General features: G+C 40.5%; 2 protein-coding genes across 6 annotated transcripts in view; one reads left to right on the forward strand and one right to left on the reverse strand.

The window, feature by feature from the left end:
• Positions 1-14240, forward strand: part of lrtm2a (leucine-rich repeats and transmembrane domains 2a) — a 40283-nt gene extending 26043 nt beyond the window's left edge. For 2 of the 3 annotated variants that reach the window (XM_047389109.1, XM_047389108.1), the window contains exons 3-7: positions 1656-1882; positions 3940-4065; positions 5957-6045; positions 6937-7094; positions 8185-14240. In XM_047389109.1, the coding sequence (XP_047245065.1) occupies positions 1656-1882; positions 3940-4065; positions 5957-6045; positions 6937-7094; positions 8185-8711 (1127 nt within the window). In that variant the 3' untranslated portion in view covers positions 8712-14240. The remainder of the gene's footprint in view (positions 1-1655; positions 1883-3939; positions 4066-5956; positions 6046-6936; positions 7095-8184) is intronic. The other variant, XM_047389110.1, reaches the window with a different exon arrangement.
• The window catches only part of cacna2d4a (calcium channel, voltage-dependent, alpha 2/delta subunit 4a), a 158754-nt gene that overhangs the window by 93014 nt on the left and 42395 nt on the right, over positions 1-23345 (reverse strand). The gene's annotated exons all lie outside the window — the stretch shown is intronic.

The raw sequence follows: 23345 nt of genomic DNA on the forward strand, positions 1-23345 counted from the left end.
GAGGAGCTCGGCCATCCGGGAGGCACTTGGAGTAGAGCCGCTGCTCCTCCACATTGAGAGGAGTCAGTTGAGGTTGCTCAGGCATCTATGTCGGATACCTCCCGGACACCTTCCTCGGGAGGTGGCCCAGGCACGTCCCACCGGGAGGAGGTCCAGGGGACGGCCCAGGACACGCTGGTGGGACTATGTCGCTCGGCCGGCCTGGGAACGCCTTGGGCTCCCCCCGGAGGAGCTGGAGCAGGTGTCTGGGGAAAGGGACATCTGGGTGTCTCTGCTGAGTATGCTGCCCCCGCAACCCGGTCCCAAATAAAGCCGAAGACAACGAAACGAAACGAGCTCATTCTGCCTGTTAGAAATATTGATGACCAAGTACCTGATGTTTCCAAACTGTAAAGGAATAGCTGGAGCGAGAAGAATATTAGGTAAGGGAAGGGCCTTTGTCTTATTCCAACTGATTGAAAAAACATACTTTTTAAGGTTATTGTCTCTTTTTGAGAGACAATAACTAAAAATGTATGTATCTATTTAGGATAATTTATTTAGGATCATTAGTTGGTATACCATTATTGTCAGTTTTTGCTGAAATTATTACATTTTCCTTATTCTTTTTTGAAGGACCTGGAAGAAGTTTGCTAGATTTATCACTATAAACAAAGTTCTCCAACCACAATTTCTGTATTTGGAATTGCAATCTTTGCTTTATTATTTTTTAAGTTCTAATTTTAGTTGTCTTATTTTATTTAACACATTTGTTTCTTGGGATGTAGCAAAGACATTTGTTTCTAAGTCTTTTATTTTCTGTTTTGGGTTCACTTCAGCTGCTATTTCTTTTTTTTCCTATATGATGAATAAGAAAACACTTTGCTGCACATAGGAACTTTTGCTGCCTCCCAGAGGCATAATTTTTAAGTTATGATGTGTTAAACCTCCAAAGTCTTACAGGTGGTGTTAATATTTTTTCCATTACCATCATAATTATTGCTGCGTGGTCACTTAAGGTGATGGGATGAATTTGTGCCTCATATACGTCCATTATAACAGAGTTGCTGATTAGGAGTAATACAGGAGTAAGAGTGATGAACAGGTAAGAAAAAAGTAAACTCCTTCTCTGAAGGATGTCATGAGCGCCTTGCATCACACAGACCAAATTCTTTCATATACCGCTTTAGTGTAATAACTGAATCCAAGTTATGAAATGCAGATGAGCCTGCTGAGCCTGTCTAACTCGGTGTGGAGAGTGAGGTTAAAATCTCTTCCCACCCAAGTGCTGTGCCAGTCTAAGTTAAAAGGGCAGAAAAAAACTGCCCTTTACAGTCCAAATTTGGACTGTAAACAAATTAGCAATACACCTGTCTTTGGTGTTTATATTTAAGTTCATGATTTAAGACTGTATACTATTTTCAAGTAGCTTCTCCTGAAAATGAGGAAATATTTGTGTACTTAGCGTATTTGGCTCAGATTTGGATGTTTTCTGCTCCAGTTTAAATAATATGGATGTAAAAGAAGGTTATGTAAAATGAGAGACTATTTCATGAAAAGTTTTGATTTCCAGTGAGAAGTACTACCACAATTTCTGTTGTTAAGTACATGAAATAATGCTTCAAATTAGGAATTGAATTACCAAATTATTGATGCTTTTCTGTCTCCTTTTTCAGTCTTCTGTGTCCTGAGTCTCTTCGCCATGTTGGTCTTGCCAGCCTCCTCATGCCCTCCTTCCTGCCTCTGCGTCTCAGACAGCCTTGTTGTGGATTGTGGGGAACGTGGACTCTCCTCCTTGCCTCCTATGCACCTTCTGCCTTCAGGAAGCCACTCCTTACTGCTAGCCAACAATAAGCTCGCCTCACTGGGAGCCTCATCATTTGCTAACCTCTCCTCTATGGAGGTCTGCAGTTTGTTTGTCAATTGTTTTCAGAAAGTTTGCCTTTGAAAATTTTATAAGTTATGCTGTTGTTTATCATGGCCAAACTGTATATTCTGAACTGTACACTAAAAATGCCCCCAGGATAAAAAATGAAACTTTCTGCAAAGTCAATATTGAGTGAAGAACAGAAAATTTATACTCCAATTATGTGCTCAAATGTTGGTCTGTTTACACATGGGAATTCTAAATAAACTGAGTGGCTGGCCCACAGTGAAATCCATCCCACACAGTTGGCATGGCTCAGCTTGTTATCAATAAGCATAGTTCTGATTTGTCTCCCAGGTCCTTTTTTTGCCCCTTAATGTGTCACAATCGAAGTCCGGCTCCAGCTTTGAGCACAGTTCCAAAAATATTGTAATTGAAAGCTGACACTACATCTTTTTCAGACACAGTACTCTGTTCGCAGATCACAGTGTAATTTTCTTTTAAAGATTTTATGGCACTAATGGTCTTAATTTTACAGGTAGTTGATAGGAAATGAGGCAGAGAAAAGGGAGAAGATGAGCAGTAAATGGCCTAAGGCCAGGAATTGAACATGGGACAGTGAGTTCAGGACTGTAGCCTCTTGTATGTGGTGCGTCTACTCAACCAACTAAAACACATGGAACATGACATGGTAATTTGTTGATAGAGACTAGAAAACAGGTGGAAGAAATCACGGCAAGGTGGAGGTTATTATCTGTGGAGGACTGAAAGTCAACTAAAGTAAGAGAGAATGCATCTGTGCTAATAAGAGAGAGAGGGTTGGACGTTGGACTAGTCCAAGCACCTGGAGTCGAGTAGAGAATGTGATGGGCTATTTGTGAAAGAGGTATAGATGCAATAGTGAAAAAGAAGATTTATAAGATGACAGTGAGACTTGCTGTAGTGTATAGTATAGTATAGTATAGAGGAGAGCTTGACAAGGTCAAAGATGGCCCTTTACCTAGCAGCAGGACAGGAATTTGTTCCTTTGTGCACAGAGGAACAAGATAAGCACTGCTGGAGCCCTACAAAATGACCTGTAGTGTAGGTCACTCCAGTGAAGGTCTCTGACCAAACAATTAGAAACAGGTTTCATGACAGAGGCCTCAATGCTTTTTTCTGAAACCTAATTGCCATTTACAATGGAATACCACAATTGGCAGGACTGATGCCCTGTGCATTTCACAGAGGAGGTTCACCCTACAAATGTGACAAACTAGAAGAAGTCTGGTGAAGTTGTGCAGAACATTGTGCTACCTCCATCATCTTCTAGCATGATTGGTTTGGTGGTGGATCAGTCATGGTATGGGGAGGAATATGAATAGAAAGGCACACAGATCTCTACGGGCTACGCTGTAGAACCCTGACTGTCTTCCGGTATCATGATGAAATCCTTGGAGCCATTGTCAGTCCACTAGTGAGCAGTGGGTCCTGGATTCATCCTGAGTCATGAAAATGCCCAGCCTCATGTGAAGAGAGCATGAAGGCAGTTCCTAAGTGAATGAAGGAATTTATATGATTGATGGTCCCTACATTCCCTGACCTAAATCAAACAGAACACCACTAGGATATTATGATCAACCCCCATGACTCTGCCAGGTTGCACCTCAGACTTTCCAGGAACTCGGTGATTTCCTGATCCAGATCTGGGAGGAGATTGCACAGAATACCAGCTGTAGTTTCAATATGAGCACTTTTTTGGTTTTATAAAAGATGTAAAAAATTGTGCCTGGTCTTCAGCAACAATTGAATTTCAAACAGTTGATTACCAAATTCCAGTCAGAATCGTCTCTCCTAATTAGTTTAAAAAAATCAAATGCCCTTATTAGTGGAAACTTATACAGTAGTGAGTGTCAAGACTGAAGCATACAGTATTATACTTACTGTTCTGTCAGATACCAGACAACTCAATCTCAACAATCATAGCAGACTGGACATAACTGGATGTTGGCTTTCTTCCCAACTAATGTTTTATTAGAAACATTAAAACTATCATCAACAAGTATCAAAAAAGAGAAACAAAAAATTAAAATGTACATTTCTCTGCATTTTAGAAGCTGGACCTTTCCAATAACTACCTGGATAATTTACCAGCCGGATTGTTTAGAGACATGTCCAACTTGACAAGACTGACTCTGCACAACAACTCACTAACAGTAATGGACAGAGACCTCTTCCAGGTAGGCACTGAACATTCAGGGTTATACACTGCTCAAAAAAATAAAGGGAACACTCAAATAGCACATCCTAGATCTGAAAGAATGAAATATTCTCATTGACTACTTTGTTCTGTACAAAGTTGTATGTGCTGACAACAAAATCACACAAAAATCATCAATGGAAATCAAACTTATTAACCAATGGAGGCCTGGATTTGGAGTCACACACAAAAGTGGAAAACACACTACAGGCTGATCCAACTGTGATGTAATGTCCTTAAAACAAGTCAAAATGAGGCTCAGTATTGTGTGTGGCCTCCACGTGCCTGTATGACCTCCCTACAACACCTGGGCATGCTCCTGATGAGACGGCGGATGGTCTCCTGTGGGATCTCCTCCCAGACCTGGACTAAAGCATCCGCCAACTCCTAGACATTCTGTGGAGCAACGTGACATGATGTCCCAGATGTGCTCAATCGGATTTACGTCTGGGGAACGGGCGGGCCAGTCCATAGCTTCAATGTCTTCATCTTGCAGGAACTGCTGACACACTCCAGCCACATGAGGTCTATCATTGTCCTGCATTTGGAGGAACCCAGGGCCAACCGCACCAGCATAAGGTCTCACAAGGGGTCTGAGGATCTCATCTCCGTACCTAATGGCAGTCAGGCTACCTCTGGCGAGCACATGGAGGGCCACGTGGCCCTCCAAAGAAATGCCACCCCACACCATTACTGACCCACTGCCAAACCGGTCATGCTGAAGGATGTTGCAGGCAGCAGATTGCTCTCCATGGTGTCTCCAGACTCTGTCACGTCTGTCACATGTCCTCAGTGTGAACCTGCTTTCATCTGTGAAGAGTGCAGGGCGCCAGTGGCGAATTTGCCAATCCTGGTGTTCTCTGGCAAATGCCAAGCGTCCTGCACGGTGTTGGGCTATGAGCACAACCCCTATTCGTGGATGTCGGGTCCTCATACCATCCTCATGGAGTCGGTTTCTAACCGTTTGTGCAGACACATGCACATTTGTGGCCTGCTGGAGGTCATTTTGCAGAGCTCTGGCAGTGCTCCTCCTGTTCCTCCTTGCACAAAGGTGGAGGTAGCGGTCCTGCTGCTGAGTTGTTGCCCTCCTACGGCCTCCTCCACGTCTCCTGGTGTACTGGCCTGTCTCCTGGTAGCACCTCCAGGCTCTGGACGCTACGCTGACAGACACAGCAAACCTTCTTGCCACAGCTCACATTGATGTGCCATCCTAGATGAGCTGCACTACCTGAGCCACTTGTGTGGGTTGTAGAGTCCGTCTCATGCTACCACAAGTGTGAAAGCACCACCAACATTCAAAAGTGACCAAAACATCAGCCAGAAAGCATAGGTACTGAGAAGTGGTCTGTGGTCCCCACCTGCAGAACCACTCCTTTATTGAGTGTGTCTTGCTAATCGCCAAAGATTTCCCCCTGTTGTCTATTCCATTTGCACAACAGCGGTGAAATTGATTGTCAATCAGTGTTGCTTCCTAAGTGGACAGTTTATTTCACAGAAGTTTGAATTACTTGGAGTTATATTGTGTTGTTAATTGTTTCCTTTATTTTTTTGAGCAGTGCATTTTGTACATTTAAATCATTGCTTTAACACAAAAGGTAACTGTAATGGAGCTAAAATACATAAGTCAAGCATTGTGAATACTGATAAATATTGTCAAAAGAAAGAAAGACAACCTTTAGCTTCTTGTTGCTTACATTTGTGGCTTCCCTGCTGCACTTTAATACATTTCTAACACGACTACCACAAACAGTAAGATATCTTATAGGTTCTCATAGGCTAAGTCGGTGAAGTACTGCTGGAGTAGCCACCATCAAGTGCAAAAGAAAAAGGTGAATGTCAAAAAGAAAGAACTGCTTTTGATGTCTTCACAGGGTTTGGGCAGTCTTCACAGTCTGGACTTGTCATTAAATGGTCTGTCCACTATTCCCATAGGCTTAATGGATGAGCTGCAGCATCTCAGGTAAAATTTACCACATTATTTCATAATGTTATATACAGTGACCTGCCCTTTTATTCAATAGATCTTGTTAGTACCATGTTGGACCTTCTTTTGCCCCTAACTACCTAAATTCTTCATGGCTTAAATTCCACATCAATCAATTGGTGCAGATTTGTTGGCTACAAATTAAGGATGTTAATCTCCAATTCCACCACACCTCAACGATGCTCTATTGGTCAAATGTTTTTTACAAGTCCTGCAACAAGTGCGTCTTTGAGCAGCTGTTGCTTTTCCATCATTTCAAACAAATCTGTCCATACTTTGACACCAACCGGAACATTTACATTCCCGTAAGTGCTGGTCACTGGGTGATTTTTCCTTTTCTTTAAGCCCGAGAAATTGTTGTAGGTGAAAATCCCACTGGATCGGCATTTTCTGTAATTCTAAGACCAGCCCATCTGGCACCAACAACCATACTATGTTAAAAGTCACCTAAATCCTCTTTCAATCCTATTTTGATTCTTGGTTTGAACTTCAGCTCGTCCTCACCGTATCTAGATGCCTTAATCCATCGAGTTCCATAGTTGCTATTTGTGACAACTGAACGGCTGAACCTAATAATAGTGGCTGGCAAGTGTCTGTACATACCTGTTCAGTTGCTTGTTGACAAATTGATCTCACTGCATGAGAGTGAAAGTGAAAGAGATTTAGATTTTTGGAAAATATAAAAATGTTTTATAGAGCTATGAAAGTAGCACAGGTGGGGTCTAATTCAGCAAATGTATTAGCTTTATCATTTTCTGTCTGTTTTAGAGAAAAAATGTCAGTGTTAACATTTCTATTTTGAAAAAACACACTGATATTGCCCTCTTTAAACTTTACTGATTGTTTTTTTCTTCCTGTTCCTTCAAGGTGGCTCTCGCTGGCAGGTAACAGACTTCACGCTTTGGAGAGGGCAGCGTTTGAGCCACTGGCCAACCTACAACACCTAGAACTGGGACAGAACCCCTGGGAATGTGACTGCAACCTCCGTGATTTTAAACACTGGATGGAGTGGCTGCTGTACCGAGGTGGATTTCTGATTTATTTTAAACTGAATTTGTTCTTCCTATTTGATTTAGGGAGGCAAAGGAATGCTGAAAGAATGGTCTAAAATTAGGGAATGCTCAAGGAAGAGACAGGTGGATGCTGTGAAGGCTTGTGCTTCCAGCTCTTTTATTTGGCTACACAGTTCTGTTAATGCACATTAAGGGTTTCATTGTTTTTCTGCATGCCTCTGCAGGCTGTTAGTAAATCAGATAACCACAGCTGCTCTCTGCTTTTCTCATCATGTGTAAAAATCTACATTCACCTCAATGCCTGAGGCCTCAGCTGCTCTGGTAATGAAGCATCTCTTTATTATTTCTGCTCTAGTCTGCTCTCTTCTGTCTAACTGAGCTCCACTCTTGCTCAGTTCAGCACTCTTCAGATGGAGACGGACAGGGACGTGATAATTCAATAATCATGAGAGCAACAGAGGAAATTACAAGGAGGCATTTAATACTTGAACATGAAATCATGTGACACTAGCTTCTCAAAAGGATATGTGACAATATGCATTCAGGAAAGTAAGACAGAGAAACTGTTTATTATGCAAAATTAAGATGCTTGTTAAACTGTGAAATATTAAAAGAGTGAGCTGTGTACAAGGGACCTGTTCTTATCACATGCTAAGATAAAAAAAACTCCTCGGGGTAAGTAATCTTCTCTAATTTTATCCTGAAACTTGATCACAGTGCTTATCCGGGGTGACACTGGTTTTCTAACATGCGACCTTGAGATGGACCCTAGGTTTGGAGGCTGAAGCGGGATTTGAAGACTCTATCCTCATGGCTCTGTGAGAATTAGTGACTCAGACATTTCTTATTTTTCTCACAGCACAGCTCTGCCGAAGCAAGGCATGACATCTCATAAATTATAGAAGAGCTTACTTGAGGAGATCTCCAACTTAGCATAGAGAGCACAGCAAATAGTATGCCTGTATTAAGTGATGTATGACTCATGATAGAGTAAAAACAACCACCTCTCTGTTTCTTTTCCTTACTTTCTGTTGATCAGCATTGCTTTAGATGCTAAAACTTTGTTTTTTTAAAAACGACTTGCTCTGTTTGTCTCCTTCAGGGGGTAAGGTGGATGCACTGGAGTGCACACTACCGAAGGACCTGCGTGGGAGGGACATACGCGGCGTTCCGGTAGAGATGTTCAACTACTGCCTCCAACTTGAAGATGAGAACAGAGGAGGAGGAGGTGGTGAGGGTGCTCGTTCTGGACAAGGAGGCAGTCCTCCATGCAGCAAGAGTGCTCTTAGCTCAAGTGGGGCAACGCCAGTTTCTGACAACAGCGGCAGCACTGGTGTTGACTCCTCTGCATCCACAGGAGGTGGTGGAGGCGGGGAGGCCTCATCGGATTGTGTCCGTGCCCGCTACAGACCTGTGAGTGTGCGCCGCGCCATCGGCACAGTGGTAATTGCTGGCGTGGTGTGCGGTATTGTTTGCATCATGATGGTGGCCGCTGCTGCTTATGGCTGCATCTACGCTTCTCTGATGGCCAAGTATCAGCGAGAGTTGAAGAAGAGGCAGCCGCTAATGGGGGATGGAGAGGCTGATGGGGAGGACAGGGAAGACAAACAAATCTCCTCTGTGGCCTAAAAAAGGAATGGGACAGAAGAGAGCTGGCAAGTCAAAAGGGTGAAGGTTAAAAGCGATGAAAAAAAAAAAGGAAAAAAAAGGGCTCAAAAAGGAGAGAGATGGACAGGCTCGTTTTCTACTCACAGACATTATTGTATCTCTCCCTCTGACTCTTATGCGGACACCTCTTTCCCATTTTTTGTCTTCCCTTCCTCATCCTCAGTCTATTTTTAACCACTTCCAGTTATGTCCTTCTCTCCAACATACTCTCCCACACACACAAACCTTATCTGTTCCCTGATTTTCTCTTCAATTTTGGGCCGTTTCTGTCTGCAGTATTTGCACCAATTATCCCTCCAGGTTCCCTGCCAGCCACCAACTGCAGCTAAATTTGCCGCTATATTGGCCAGGAAAAAAAAAAAAAAAAAGGCAGTCGTGGTTATCCCTATACTACAAAACATATCATTTAAGAAGTTATGAAGCAACCATGTTGCATGGTCAGTCAGTATTTGCAAATCTAGGCTGAAGATTCAGGGATTCTCAGTATGCATGGTGTGAATTGGACCAATGTTGACACTTATTTATAGAACTTGTGCCATCTCTCCAAAGCCAGTGGTTACTTAGAAAAATCAGGATTCCAATACATTTAGTCCTGTCTTCAGGCATAATCTTTTCAAAACTTTTTTTCCTTGAACCTCTGAGACTCCAGGGAATAACTGATCCTAAGAACCGCATTGAGGGATATTTGTGTTAAATCAAAAAGAGAATTGCTTATGTATGCTGATGATACATAAAAGTCCTGCTGAACAAGATCTGAATTGTCAAAATCCAAGAAAATATATGTCAGCTACATATATCAACTATCATCAACTACGTCAACTTCTGTCTCTCTACCCGAAGTCACTGCTTCTCTGGATCTTTCTGGACTAACAAAGCTCAACAAGCAGAAACTACAACATAATGAACTCATCCTTCAGAAAAAACTGAAAAATACAGTGGCATTTAACTGCAATTTTTTGCTGATCAACTTGTCATTTTCAAGAAAAAAGATTACCCGTGTAAAATGGTCTGCGCAAACCAAAATCTCAATCATAGTAAAGAAAGTGGTAAAACTTCACCTGTAGATCTGTTGTGAGCATTTCTGGAACTGAAAAGGACAAGAGATTTCATTCTCTAACCCCCCCGCCCAAACAGGTAAAGGTTTGCTACAGTAGCATAAACAACAATCTCAGAGAGCATTGTTATCTGCTAAGGACTACAAAAACTCATCTATAAACTACAAACGTCAACCTCTTGCACTTTATTTCCCCCAACAGATACCCTCTGGTGGCTCTCCCAGTCTTTCTTTCCTTCTGTACCTTTCAAAGAAAGATAAATCACCCAGCAGGATTATAACGAGGGGATTATATAAAAAAGCTGCTATTTTACTCCTTCATCCTTTTTATCTGCTCACCCATCTTTCTACCCAGTAATATTTGTGGACAGCTTTTCCACACTGCTTAAGGACTTCATCCGTTCCTTTCAACAATCCCTCCCTCAAAACAGTTTTTTTCTTTTATTTACCATGAAGGGTGTGCAATATGCAATGGAAATTTTCTTTCTGTTAACAAAACGTCACTGCTAATTTGATAAGAACATAGTTGTGTTTATATATACATATATAATATTCAGATTGTTTGCTTCACATTGCGTTTTCATGATCTTGATTGAAACCCTGAAAGATCTATGTGAACAACTGTTTTAGGTGATTTAAGTAGCATTTATTGCATATTGCTTCCCTGAAGTAAATCTCTGTTCCCTCTCAATTTTTGATTGGCTTGGAATGAACCTATGTTATTTGTGTGTTTCTGATATCTGACTATATTGCAGACATCTACTATGGTGTTTTGGCCCAAAAATTCCAAAATGTTTCAGATGTATCTGTTTTTGGTTTCTTGTATGAACCCATAATGTATGTGTCCTTTGTTGTGTTGATGGATTCAGTTTTTTGTTTTAGATTTTAATATCAGTGCAATAGTTATTTGTTGTGTCCTTGGAAACATTTATGTAAGAAGCTTAGACAGAGTTTAGATTGTCTGGATGGGCTTTATGATGCCTTGTCTCTGTTATTTTGAATTAAATCTAAAGTTTTATAAATGACTAATAAGACTTTTTTGCTATATTAGCTGAACCTCCTTGATCGTTCACAAAACCATGTGTCATATGCTGGTTTTTTTGGTAACTTTTTACACCATTTACCCTCGAGTAAAAAAAAAAAAAAAAACTTTCTTAATATTTAATGCCAACTTTTTGTGTGATTTAATATCCAGTAAAGAAGTATACAAGTAGACATGAGGTGCAAAAATAGTTAAAAGTGAAATGAAATCATACTGAAGTCTCAAATCCTTTTTCATATTGAACCTAAAAGTTATGGTTTGGCATGAATGCAATTTGGTATACATGCAGAAGAGAGGTTTGTAAATGGTTTGATTTTCAAGAAGCTGGCACATACAGCCCAAATAAAAGGGGATAACAAGATGACCGATATGCTACAGGCGGTTTTTATACAACCTACCAACAGGGTTAAATGGCAGGTTTTTCTAAGTACCACCACATTGATGGACATTTCGAGATCGTGGCGTGATCAGACTTGGACTTTACATTTTTGTTGTTTTATACAGTTAAAACAAAGAAAATAAAAGAAACAATCTTATCTATTTACACTGCATGGTTAGTTGAAAGTTACAACAAATAAACATATTATTTTTACCCAAAAGGTGAAACAAGTAAGAAAGAAATTAGAAATAAGGTTTCAGAAAATCAACAGGAAGATATCCTGAAATTAAAATCCAAAGTGGGAAAACCAGAGATTTGGTCTTTTTGCATATAAAAGTTAGTCATAGCCGTGGTAAAAAACACGTACATTTTTATCATTCAAATTAATTCTATCACACAAATAGTACTAAAATGTTGCTACAAAATTTTGTGAATTGCACAGCTATCAGTTTGTTTGGCTAATAGCAGTTAAGTCTGGTCATCCAGCATATTAATAAGCAAATCCCACTGGTTAAAAAAAAAAAAAAAACTTTAAAATAAACACTTTTAATTTGGGTTTGGTGTAATTTCAAGACCCAAGTTCCAAATTCAGATGCAGATTGAACATACCACAAGCAGCCATCAACAGTTGTTCCTGGTTCATTGTTGTCAGCATGAGTTTGGGAGTAGTCACAATTTTCTCCACTGCACTTTGCTATTAAAAACACACTGATGCAGCAAAGATGATTGAAGAACACATCTTCATAGCTGTTGTTTTGAAGCTAATTTATTCCTTTTTATCTTGAAAACAAATGGATCCAGACTACCATTAAAGGCAGCCCAAGAACCACCTGTGGTAGTAGTAACACAGACTGAGAAAAATTGCATTAAGAAAGATTGCTCATACTTGACTGAATAACAGGGTACCCTCTTGCAAAGCCAATGCATTTTGTGTTTGCATGATGCCAAATTGTTGCATTGTGCCATTTCCTGGTTTGTGGGGCATCCTCTTTACTACACAATATATGTAGAAGCCATCATGTACCAATTGTTTCCAACAACAAGTCACTGACCTCTGTACAATCTACATGGGAGGTAGCTGTATGATACAACCACCTGACCTTATGCATAGCAAAGATGTAACCTCTTTCAAACTGCCAAGTGGCACTAATGCTGCATTATGCATCTACAAAGCAACCCCTGTGTCTGTGACCCTGACATGTTGTTCTGACTGACTATTGGATTCTCTAATAACTTATACCCTATGCCACTCTTTCTAGAACTGCCAGCTACTTCCAAATTGAATAATTTACATACTGATAGTTGGTCTGCATGTGCACCAAATTATGTGTAAATTGGATCATTCCTTATTGGTCCTTAATTTTTTTTGTCAGAGTGTACACATAAGGACCCTGCCTGTACTGTTTTTAAGTATGACAGGATATTTACATGAAAAAGGCAAAATGCATCAGCAGTGTTTTACATGCATCAAAAGATATACATCTACTTAGTTTGGGTATAGCAACCCACATATCAACCAGGTTGTGTCTGGTCGCTCACTGCATGCACCGCAATCCTTTTCAGCGTTGTTCTATTTTCAAGCGTCTTATGTTTGTTAATGACAACAATTTAAATGCAAGAAATGATATTGCAGCTTTCCTGATGCGAATTCACCTTTAAAGTGCTACATTTTTGACTGAGTTCTTCAGTATCTAAACATCAAAAAAATCAGCACAAGCGCTGCTAAAAGGGTAGTTCAGATTTTTTGAATTGAAGTTCTGTGAAGTTATCATCAGTAACAGTTGTCTTACCTGAGGTAGACACGTCATATTGCAGTAAGTTTCTACAAAAGCGAATTAGTCCGCAGAGCAGGCCAACAACAAGTCAGCCCTAACCCCTTTTTAGGGGGTAGGCCCCTTTCAGGCACAACTCAACTAGATTTTGTTGTGCCTGTATCAATCCACCTGATCAGCTGATTGGAAATGATCCTGGTGGACTGACAAACAACTATGAAACCCGGAATAGCACGGAAGCGTACCATTATCTGTGCTGTGGAACACCTGACACATTGTTGCAGAATCCAAAAGTTTACCTCATTCTTGGCAGACAGAAGTGGACTCACAACTTTGAAGAGCCTTGCTTTAGAAAAGAACTATTCATTTTATACAAAACTTAGTAACTTTATGCAAAATGGAAATTTTGTGATAAAATATGCTATACTTAGCTCTGCTATTAAAAAACTGCAGACGACGATAACAAAGGTTCAAGTAGCACTGTTCAACATCCCTTAGTGACCCTATAGCTGGTGTATGGTTATTTTGTCTTTTATACTGTTAATTGCCAGACATTACATTCATCAGAGAGACTTAAGCTAAAGTAACTCCATAGCCAGGGTTTCAACTTCATTAAATTGGAGAAAATTAGGGCTGATAATTGTAGAAAAATATGTAACTGCGAAAATATTGTGATGGCAATACTATTACCTATTAACTATTTTTTTCAGTCTTCTCTTAATTTCCCATCATCATGATCCCTCAACCCAAACATATTATAAACATGCAGAGGATGAAGTTAGCAACACTGCAAATTCTGATTCAAGATATGTTCCTTAGGTTGAGCCAAGGCATGTGTAGGTCAAAATTAAATAAAAAAACATTTAAAAACATTTTCCCCTGTCTGTTATGCTAAAGATCACTTTCAGAGACTCTACCTAAACTCTGTCTAGGGATCTAGAAACATCTTCCCCTGACTCCTGGGTCTGCAGGTCTTTTAATGTTGGTAGCTAAGTATCTTAGCTAGCTTAATCCTCTCCCTATAGCTTTTGTGTATAAGTAATAATAAATTACAGTATGTTATTAACAATGCAGCAGCAGATGCAGCCATGAAGACTGAGGGCCTTAGTGACTGCACAGCACAAAAATATACGGTGTGTTGTGTTATGATGATTGTGATTATTACAATGCTGATATGATGATGGTGACGAAGCATTTTTCTGGTCAACATGCTTTGATTTGAATAAAAACTTATCACACCTGTGTCAACTTTTATGTCCAAATAACATAACATTCTTTTCTCATTAAAGAAATGTAAAAAAAAAATGACCCTGCAGAAAGAAAAGGTCTAAAAATATTTACATACATTAATGGATTTAGATTGAATAGATTTCGAGAGCCAGCTAAGAGTTTCTCCTTTTTTCTGTACCTTGCCTATCTGCTCTCACCTCTCTTTACTTCGAATCATTTCTCTCCTTTCCTTTTACTCTCACTTATCTTGTTTCAATTTATCTTCCCGTCGCCTCTTCTGCAATTATTTTTTTTCTTTTTAAATTTTTTTCATATTCCTTCTGCTCCATTGTGTCTGTTTTTTACTGCCTCTCATCACAGTTTTTATGTACTGATTCCTCTCTTCCCTTCATATGTCAGATTTTCTCTCTGTCTGTTTATTATCTTTTTCTCAGCACCTATGTATGGAGCATAGCACAATTACTCACATACAGCCTGTCATTTGTGTTGCAGTAGTGAACTAATCCACAGCTGAGCCCTGATTTTGGATCATTCTCTAACAGTTAAAACCATTGGCTTTTTTCTAAAAAGGTGAAATTAAATCAGCCACCAAAATAGCATGAAGGTTTAACATGCAAGTACACAAATAACTGATGAAGAACTGACATTTTTGTGTTTAGAGAGACACTGACACTCTGTGGTCGTGAAAAGGATCACAATCTAAAAGTCAGTTAAAAACATAAAAAAATAAAGATCAAGGACATCTATCATCATTTTTAAAGCTTTTTTATCAGTTGTTGATCAGGCTACAGATAGTTAGATTGATTTCTATTATATAAAAAGATCAGAACAGAGGAAGGAATGTTTTAGAAAAAGAACAAGCAGAAGCAGCTGGGAACACAATTGAAAACTGAAAAGAATTATGTTATCTTTGGGACCCCAAAATCTGGTATCAGTGTCTACTTAAAACAAAAGTAGCTGTAGCAAGGTCACAGCTAGAATGGGAGTTTATATGATTACGGTTAATCCAATAAGGAAAACAAAGTCAAGAAATTGCTGCCTGGTACAGTTGCATGGTTACTTAACAAACCAAGACCCTATGAAAAAATGTAAAAGCAGTCTTTTTGAGCCCAGTCTAAATACTGATCCATTTGTTGTTTTCTGATTAATTCGGTATTTTATTTATTTATTTTATTCTTGTGAAGCAGTTTGTGATTTTAATCTGTGAAAGGTGGTATAAAGAAATTATTTACTTTAATTTACCACAGTGGTACATGACGACTTGTGACAAAAACTATAATTCAAAACATCAAAACTTTATTTCTGATTCGGTTCTGAACAGCGTTGATACTCTGATGTGCACAGGTATGCATTACAACATTCTTTGTAACAAAGAAAGAGTGTCACAAGTAAAACACTCCCTCTTTCTTTTGACTCAGACACCGAGAAAAAGACTTTTGCAGCTGAAGCTCATTACAGGTCCTTCTCAAAATATTAGCATATTGTGATAAAGTTCATTATTTTCCATAATGTAATGATGAAAATTTAACATTCATATATTTTAGATTCATTGCACACTAACTGAAATATTTCAGGTCTTTTATTGTCTTAATACGGATGATTGTGGCATACAGCTCATGAAAACCCAAAATTCCTATCTCACAAAATTAGCATATTTCATCCGACCAATAAAAGAAAAGTGTTTTTAATACAAAAAACGTCAACCTTCAAATAATCATGTACAGTTATGCACTCATGCATACTTGGTCGAGAATCCTTTTGCAGAAATGACTGCTTCAATGCGGCGTGGCATGGAGGCAATCAGCCTGTGGCACTGCTGAGGTCTTATGGAGGCCCAGGATGCTTCGATAGCGGCCTTTAGCTCATCCAGAGTGTTGGGTCTTGAGTCTCTCAATGTTCTCTTCACAATATCCCACAGATTCTCAATGGGGTTCAGGTCAGGAGAGTTGGCAAGCCAATTGAGCACAATGATACCATGGTCAGTAAACCATTTACCAGTGGTTTTGGCACTGTGAGCAGGTGCCAGGTCGTGCTGAAAAATGAAATCTTCATCTCCATAAAGCTTTTCAGCAGATGGAAGCATGAAGTGCTCCAAAATCTCCTGATAGCTAGCTGCATTGACCCTGCCCTTGATAAAACACAGTGGACCACCCCAGACCATCACTGACTGTGGGTACTTGACACTGGACTTGTGGCATTTTGGCATTTCCTTCTCCCCAGTCTTCCTCCAGACTCTGGCAACTTGATTTCCGAATGACATGCAGAATTTGCTTTCATCCGAAAAAAGTACTTTGGACCACTGAGCAACAGTCCAGTGCTGCTTCTCTGTAGCCCAGGTCAGGCGCTTCTGCCGCTGTTTCTGGTTCAAAAGTGGCTTGACCTGGGGAATGTGGCACCTGTAGCCCATTTCCTGCACACGCCTGAGCACAGTGGCTCTGGATGTTTCTACTCCAGACTCAGTCCACTGCTTCCGCAGGTCCCCCAAGGTCTGGAATCGGCCCTTCTCCACAATCTTCCTCAGGGTCCGGTCACCTCTTCTCGTTGTGCAGCGTTTTCTGCCACACTTTTTCCTTCCCACAGACTTCCCACTGAGGTGCCTTAGAGAATTTAAGTACACCCTTTCATCAAACTTTTTGACAGGTGGGTGGGACTTCCGGTGAGGGCGGGATTTCCGGTGGGCGCCATATGGGCGCCATGTGGTTGCCATGTGGGCAGGAGGTCACGTGGTCAAGCAGGTGGTGTGTCCAAGTGGGGCGTAACAGTGGATGCTGATTGGTTGTCGTCATTAGGGGCAATACCTTAAATGAGTCAATTAAAACACAGGGGTGTGTTTGTTATAAATAGAACAAGACAAATATGGTATTATCGGAAACTGTTTGGCATCAGCACCAATTAAAAATAGAGGGGGTGTGTTTGTAAGCATCGTTAAACCTTGAATAACCCAATGAAAACAATAGGGCGTGCCTTAGTGTTTACTTTAAATACAGAGATAAAACTCTGCACTTTACATGCAGCATTCGTTGGAAAAAAAAAGAACACCCGTTCAACAATGGCTAGAGTTAAGAGAGTTTATCGTCAAGCGGAGGAGAAACGCAACGCGTGCCAAGATGATGATGATGAACAAGCAACTGCATCATATACTTCCTCAACGGAGATACCTATCGGAATTCCCGTCGTGACATACTCTACCGATGATGAGGATCCAACATCAACTTCAACAACCATGGTTGAAAATCAGACCTCGGTTCGGCCAAGAGGTATGTCAGTTCTGTGCGAAACCCCGGTGACCGTCTACCAGTATTCATCCCGTGAATTGAATGCTCCTAAGAAATCAACATACTACATCTGCAGGGTACAAAGACCCCCGTTCAAGACTCTGCAGAAAGAATGGTCTTTGGAGCCATATGGCCTGGTTGGCAGCTGGGGTTATATTTTCATGTATGAAATAGGAGAGCTTTGCCTGTATCAATTGGATCAAGATGAGGTATTTAACGGATCACTGGCTCTGTGTACACTCACCCACAGCGACTGGGCTGTGTTAAAGCTTGCAATCCCGCACCTTAATGATAGCCCTGAAACAGTCTCAAGGCAGGAGAGGGAGGAAGAAGAAGAAGAAGAAAATGAACTGTCTCCTCGACCTGTAAAACGGGCGAGAATGTTTCATATACCATCCGATGTTGAAATAGCTGAGAGAGAACCTCTCTTTAGCGCAGTGTGGGGGTCAAAAACCACAGCAAATGGCCGCTGGTCTTTTCGGGCAAGCAGACGCAGGAACAACCGGACGAGTCCCTCAGATCTGTTTGTGTTGGAGGCTTTCAATCAAGACTGCGGCGTATTCAAGACAATGCTGGCTCTGCCGTTTGAAGCTTGGGCAGAGAAGATGAGTGAAATTGGACATCGTCTTTCCGACCTTTTCCAAAAGTCACGAAGTTGGATCGATGTCATGTCAGTGAAAAAAACGCTGACGTTTCCTGTTTTACGTTTAGAACGAACCCTCTTCTGAGGACACGCCCCTTCCTATGATATATATACGGGGGGATAACTGCAAGCTCACAGACACTGAGAATCGTATCATGAGAATGAGTGGACCGACACCATACAGGGATCTCTACAACCACCGAGCAGAGATCCACTTCTCTCCTGAGCACGATGAAAGCTTCAACATTGGACCATATCATCCGCCTTCCCCTGACCTCTTCTCACCATCCACCTCAACATCCTCATTCTCAGAGAACCACTACAGTCCTGCATCACCTACAGGATACAACATGAAATATCTACCGCTTTCTCCAGACCTCTGCTCACCATCACCGCTATTCATGGCTGAGTCTGTAGACGCGAATGTCCTGCCTGAAGACATGAAGGTGGTCGTGGAGGAGGAGGTAGCCACCGGCTACTCACCCTCTACCGAAGCCCCTACACAAACCCTGGAACCGATGGAGGACCCTCAGCCTTCAGCAGAGGATGAGAGTAACCAGGAGGACGAAGAAAAAGAAGAAGAAGGCAGATAACTCATTCTCCCTACTGGTCGAGATCTGAGCTGGAAGATCCAAAAAATGCTGATGGGAGATCAAAAAGGTCTCTTCGTAAGACGACACTACCACCCCGATGGATTACATTTTCACCATAAACCGTTATAAGAAAAATGAAACATGTAGTCTATTTCTTTTATTCAATAAAATATTTATTGATTATATTTTTCAAGTCTAACTTCGTTCTCTACTTCACACACTAACATATGATATCATTACACAAATATTAAATCATAAGAAGAAAAAAAAAAAAAAACAATGAAAAAAAAATAAATAAATAAGACATTTTAAATTCCATAACAATCCAGAAACATCTCCAAAGAGCATGTTCCGTGAGTATAAAATGTACAACTTTGATTAATGACACATTTCTGATATTTTTTCACAAAGTTAGATACCATTAAATCATTCTTAATCACATCTCTATTTTTAATTGGTGCTGATGCCAAACAGTTTCCGATAATACCATATTTGTCTTGTTCTATTTATAACAAACACACCCCTGTGTTTTAATTGACTCATTTAAGGTATTGCCCCTAATGACGACAACCAATCAGCATCCACTGTTACGCCCCCCTTGGACACACCACCGGCTTGACCACGTGACCTCCTGCCCACATGGCAACCACATGGCGCCCATATAGCGCCCACCGGAAATCCCGCCCTCACCGGAAGTCCCACCCACCTGTCAAAAAGTTTGATGAAAGGGTGTACTTAAATTCTCTTGCCTTGATACAGCACTCTGGGAACAGCCTATTCGTTCAGAAATTTCTTTCTGTGTCTTACCCTCTTGCTTGAGGGTGTCAATAGTGGCCTTCTGGACAGCAGTCAGGTCGGCAGTCTTACCCATGATTGGGGTTTTGAGTGATGAACCAGGCTGGGAGTTTTAAAGGCCTCAGGAATCTTTTGCAGGTGTTTAGAGTTAACTCGTTGATTCAGATGATTAGGTTCATAGCTCGTTTAGAGACCCTTTTAATGATATGCTAATTTTGTGAGATAGGAATTTTGGGTTTTCATGAGCTGTATGCCAAAATCATCCGTATTAAGACAATAAAAGACCTGAAATATTTCAGTCAGTGTGCAATGAATCTAAAATATATGAATGTTAAATTTTCATCATGACATTATGGAAAATAATGAACTTTATCACAATATGCTAATATTTTGAGAAGGACCTGTATGATGGACATGCAAAAGATAGAGGTTACTCTCTTTAAGCGATCTGGAGACATTATGAAATGTTTTGTACTGACAGAGGACACATAAAAACTAAAAGAAAGCAATTTGTTACATAATAAACTGTATGCTGGTAACACTTTGGTGGCCTGGCTGTTTACTCCCTGATTGGGTCATCTTTCCTAAATGTCTGCTTGTTTTTTTAATATAAAATATTGTAATGTTTACTTGACACAGAAGCAAAAACTATTTCTAACAAAAAGGCATTTTTGGTGGGGTAAGAGGAATGCCTCCTCACCCTTATTTGCTGCCTAGAGGATGTGGTGTTCACTATATCCCCTCTCAGTTTTGCCAATAACCACACATCCAGGGCTTCTAAAAAAGTATTTTTTTGTGAAGAAAATATTCCTTGTTCTACAGGGGTTGGACAATGAAACTGAAACACCTGTCATTTTAGTGTGGGAGGTTTCATGGCTAAATTGGACCAGCCTGGTAACCAGTCTTCATTGATTGCTCATTGCACCAGTAAGAGCAGAGTGTGAAGGTTCAATTAGCAGGGTAAGAGCACAGTTTTGCTCAAAATATTGAAATGCACAAAACATTATGGGTGACATACCAGAGTTCCAAAGAGGACAAATTGTTGGTGCACATCTTGCTGGGGCATCTGTGACCAAGACAGCAAGTCTTTGTGATGTATCAAGAGCCACGATATCCATGGTAATGTAAGCATACCACCAAGAAGGACGAACCACATCCAACAGGATTAACTGTGGACGCAAGAGGAAGCTGTCTGAAAGGAACGTTCGGGTGCTAACCCGGATTGTATCCAAAAAACATAAAACCACGGCTTCCCAAATCACGGCAGAATTAAATGTGCACCTCAACTCTCCTGTTTCCACCAGAACTGTCCGTCGGGAGCTCCACAGGGTCAATATACATGGCTGGGCTGCTATAGCCAAAGCTTTGGTCACTCATGCCAATGCCAAACGTCGGTTTCAATGGTGCAAGGAGCGCAAATCTTGGGCTGTGGACAATGTGAAACATGTATTGTTCTCTGATGAGTCCACCTTTACTGTTTTCCCCACATCCGGGAGAGTTACGATGTGGAGAAGCCCCAAAGAAGCGTACCACCCAGACTGTTGCATGCCCAGAGTGAAGCATGGGGGTGGATCAGTGATGGTTTGGGCTGCCATATCATGGCATTCCCTTGGCCCAATACTTGTGCTAGATGGGCGCGTCACTGCCAAGGACTACCGAACCATTCTTGAGGACCATGTGCATCCAATGGTTCAAACATTGTATCCTGAAGGCGTTGCCGGGTATCAGGATGACAATGCACCAATACACACAGCAAGACTGGTGAAAGATTGGTTTGATGAACATGAAAGTGAAGTTGAACATCTCCCATGGCCTGCACAGTCACCAGATCTAAATATTATTCAGCCACTTTGGGGAATTTTGGAGGAGCGAGTCAGGAAACATTTTCCTCCACCAGTATCACGTAGTGACCTGGCCACTATCCTGCAAGAAGAATAACTTAAAATCCCTCTGACCACTGTGCAGGACTTGTATATGTCATTCACAAGACGAATTGACGCTGTATTGGCCGCAAAAGAAGGCCCTACACCATACTAATAAATTATTGTGGTCTAAAACCAGGTGTTTCAGTTTCATTGTCCAACCCCTGTATGTACAACAACAGTCAAACACTGTAAATGACACTTTATTGTCTATATATTGTACTTGCATCCTGTTTTTAAAACAGAAGTGACTACAGATGCTTTTTTGGTGTCACAAAATGTGTTATGAAATTGCTTATCTACTATGAAAAACAACATAATATCAGATTGTTGTAGATTTTACGGCCTGCATATGATGTTTCATCTTAATTGTTATTTGCTATCATTACAGGTTGTGTGATTAATCTCTATAAATCTAATTTTTATATTTGAAATAACTGGACTTAGTGGAAACTGGAACATTGGGACTGTTTTTGTCCTTTGGTTTATCCAACAAATCAGGTTCCGAGGTAGTTACATTCACGATGTATTATTGCAAGTAAACCAGAACCCTAACACTTCTGTAGTTCTGATAGAAGCAAACTCTTCTTACTATCTTTATCTCCAATAAATACAAACCTTAAACTTTGAAAAGAGTAAATCAGCTGGGTAAGCTGAGTAAGTACAAGCTAAAAACACAGTGCAACAATATACTCCAAGTCTGGATAGAGTGAAGCCTTTTAGATGCATATGTGTGCATGTTCCTCAATCAGTCAGCTTCTGAATGTTTAATATACTTACATTTTCTACAAGAAAAGATCATTTGCTTACAACACTGAAAAAACAGAAGCAGAGTGGGAGTTTATAGAGTGACATGACAGAAAAAGGAAAGTAATAAGGGGAAGAGATAGGCAGAGCAAAGGGGGGAAAATTGCTGAAGTGAAGAGAGACAGATCTGACAGCTTAGCTGGAGAGAGGCAGAGAAAAATCAGAAAGATGTTTGGGTGGGTTTAACAAGGTAAAAGGACATTGAAATGTGTCTAAATCTACAAAGTGAGAGGTTGGAGTGAGACACATGAAGAAAAGAAAGCAGGAAAGACACAGGGAAGGAAGGAAGGAAGGAAGGAAAAAGCAGTCAAAGAAGGAATTAGGGACACAAGAAAGGAAGTTACATGGGACACAAGTAAGGAAAAAAATGGAAACAAGGCCACTGGGAAGAAAATAAAATAGGAAGGACAAAAGAAGGGAACAAGTAAGGAAAGACACAAGGAAATTAAGCAAGGGTGCACCAAAGGAGAGAAAGAAAAGAAGTAAGAGAAACACAAAGACAGAAGGATGGAATGAAGGACACAGCATTTAGTTAATAGGGAGGAAGACATTTAAACATTGGGAATAAAGTCTGAAAATGCATTGGAAAACTTTGCACAGGATTACAGGTAGAGGCTGCGGGCTGCTCGGACCTGTAACCAATCTGTAACAGAGGTACCAGCCAGCGACATGCAAACAAACAAAAATAGGTCTATTGCTCCTCACTGCTCTCAGAAACAGCATTCCAGAAATGTTTTCCTAATTAAATCCAACTGTAAAATCTTTAAATTGCCTTATTATTTCACATATAACCGCCAAAAATAAAGAAATGGAAAAAATACAGGGCCTTATACTCTCCAACACAAATAGAGGTTGTGTTAGAACGTTAAACCACTGGTCCTAGGCTTACCATACATCACCATGGATATATTCTTAGTGTAATCCATCCACTGACATTGTTTCACAGACTGCACAATTAGCGGTTTAAGACATGGCTTATGTATACATCAGACAGGCTATCTTCCTTTTATTTGATGGGATTCGGTACTTATATTTTCCTAAATGTGATCCCAAATTTGACAACATAATCAGGCTACAATGTGC

This window comes from Girardinichthys multiradiatus, chromosome 17 (assembly GCF_021462225.1).
Source record: "Girardinichthys multiradiatus isolate DD_20200921_A chromosome 17, DD_fGirMul_XY1, whole genome shotgun sequence".
NCBI lineage: Eukaryota > Metazoa > Chordata > Actinopteri > Cyprinodontiformes > Goodeidae > Girardinichthys > Girardinichthys multiradiatus.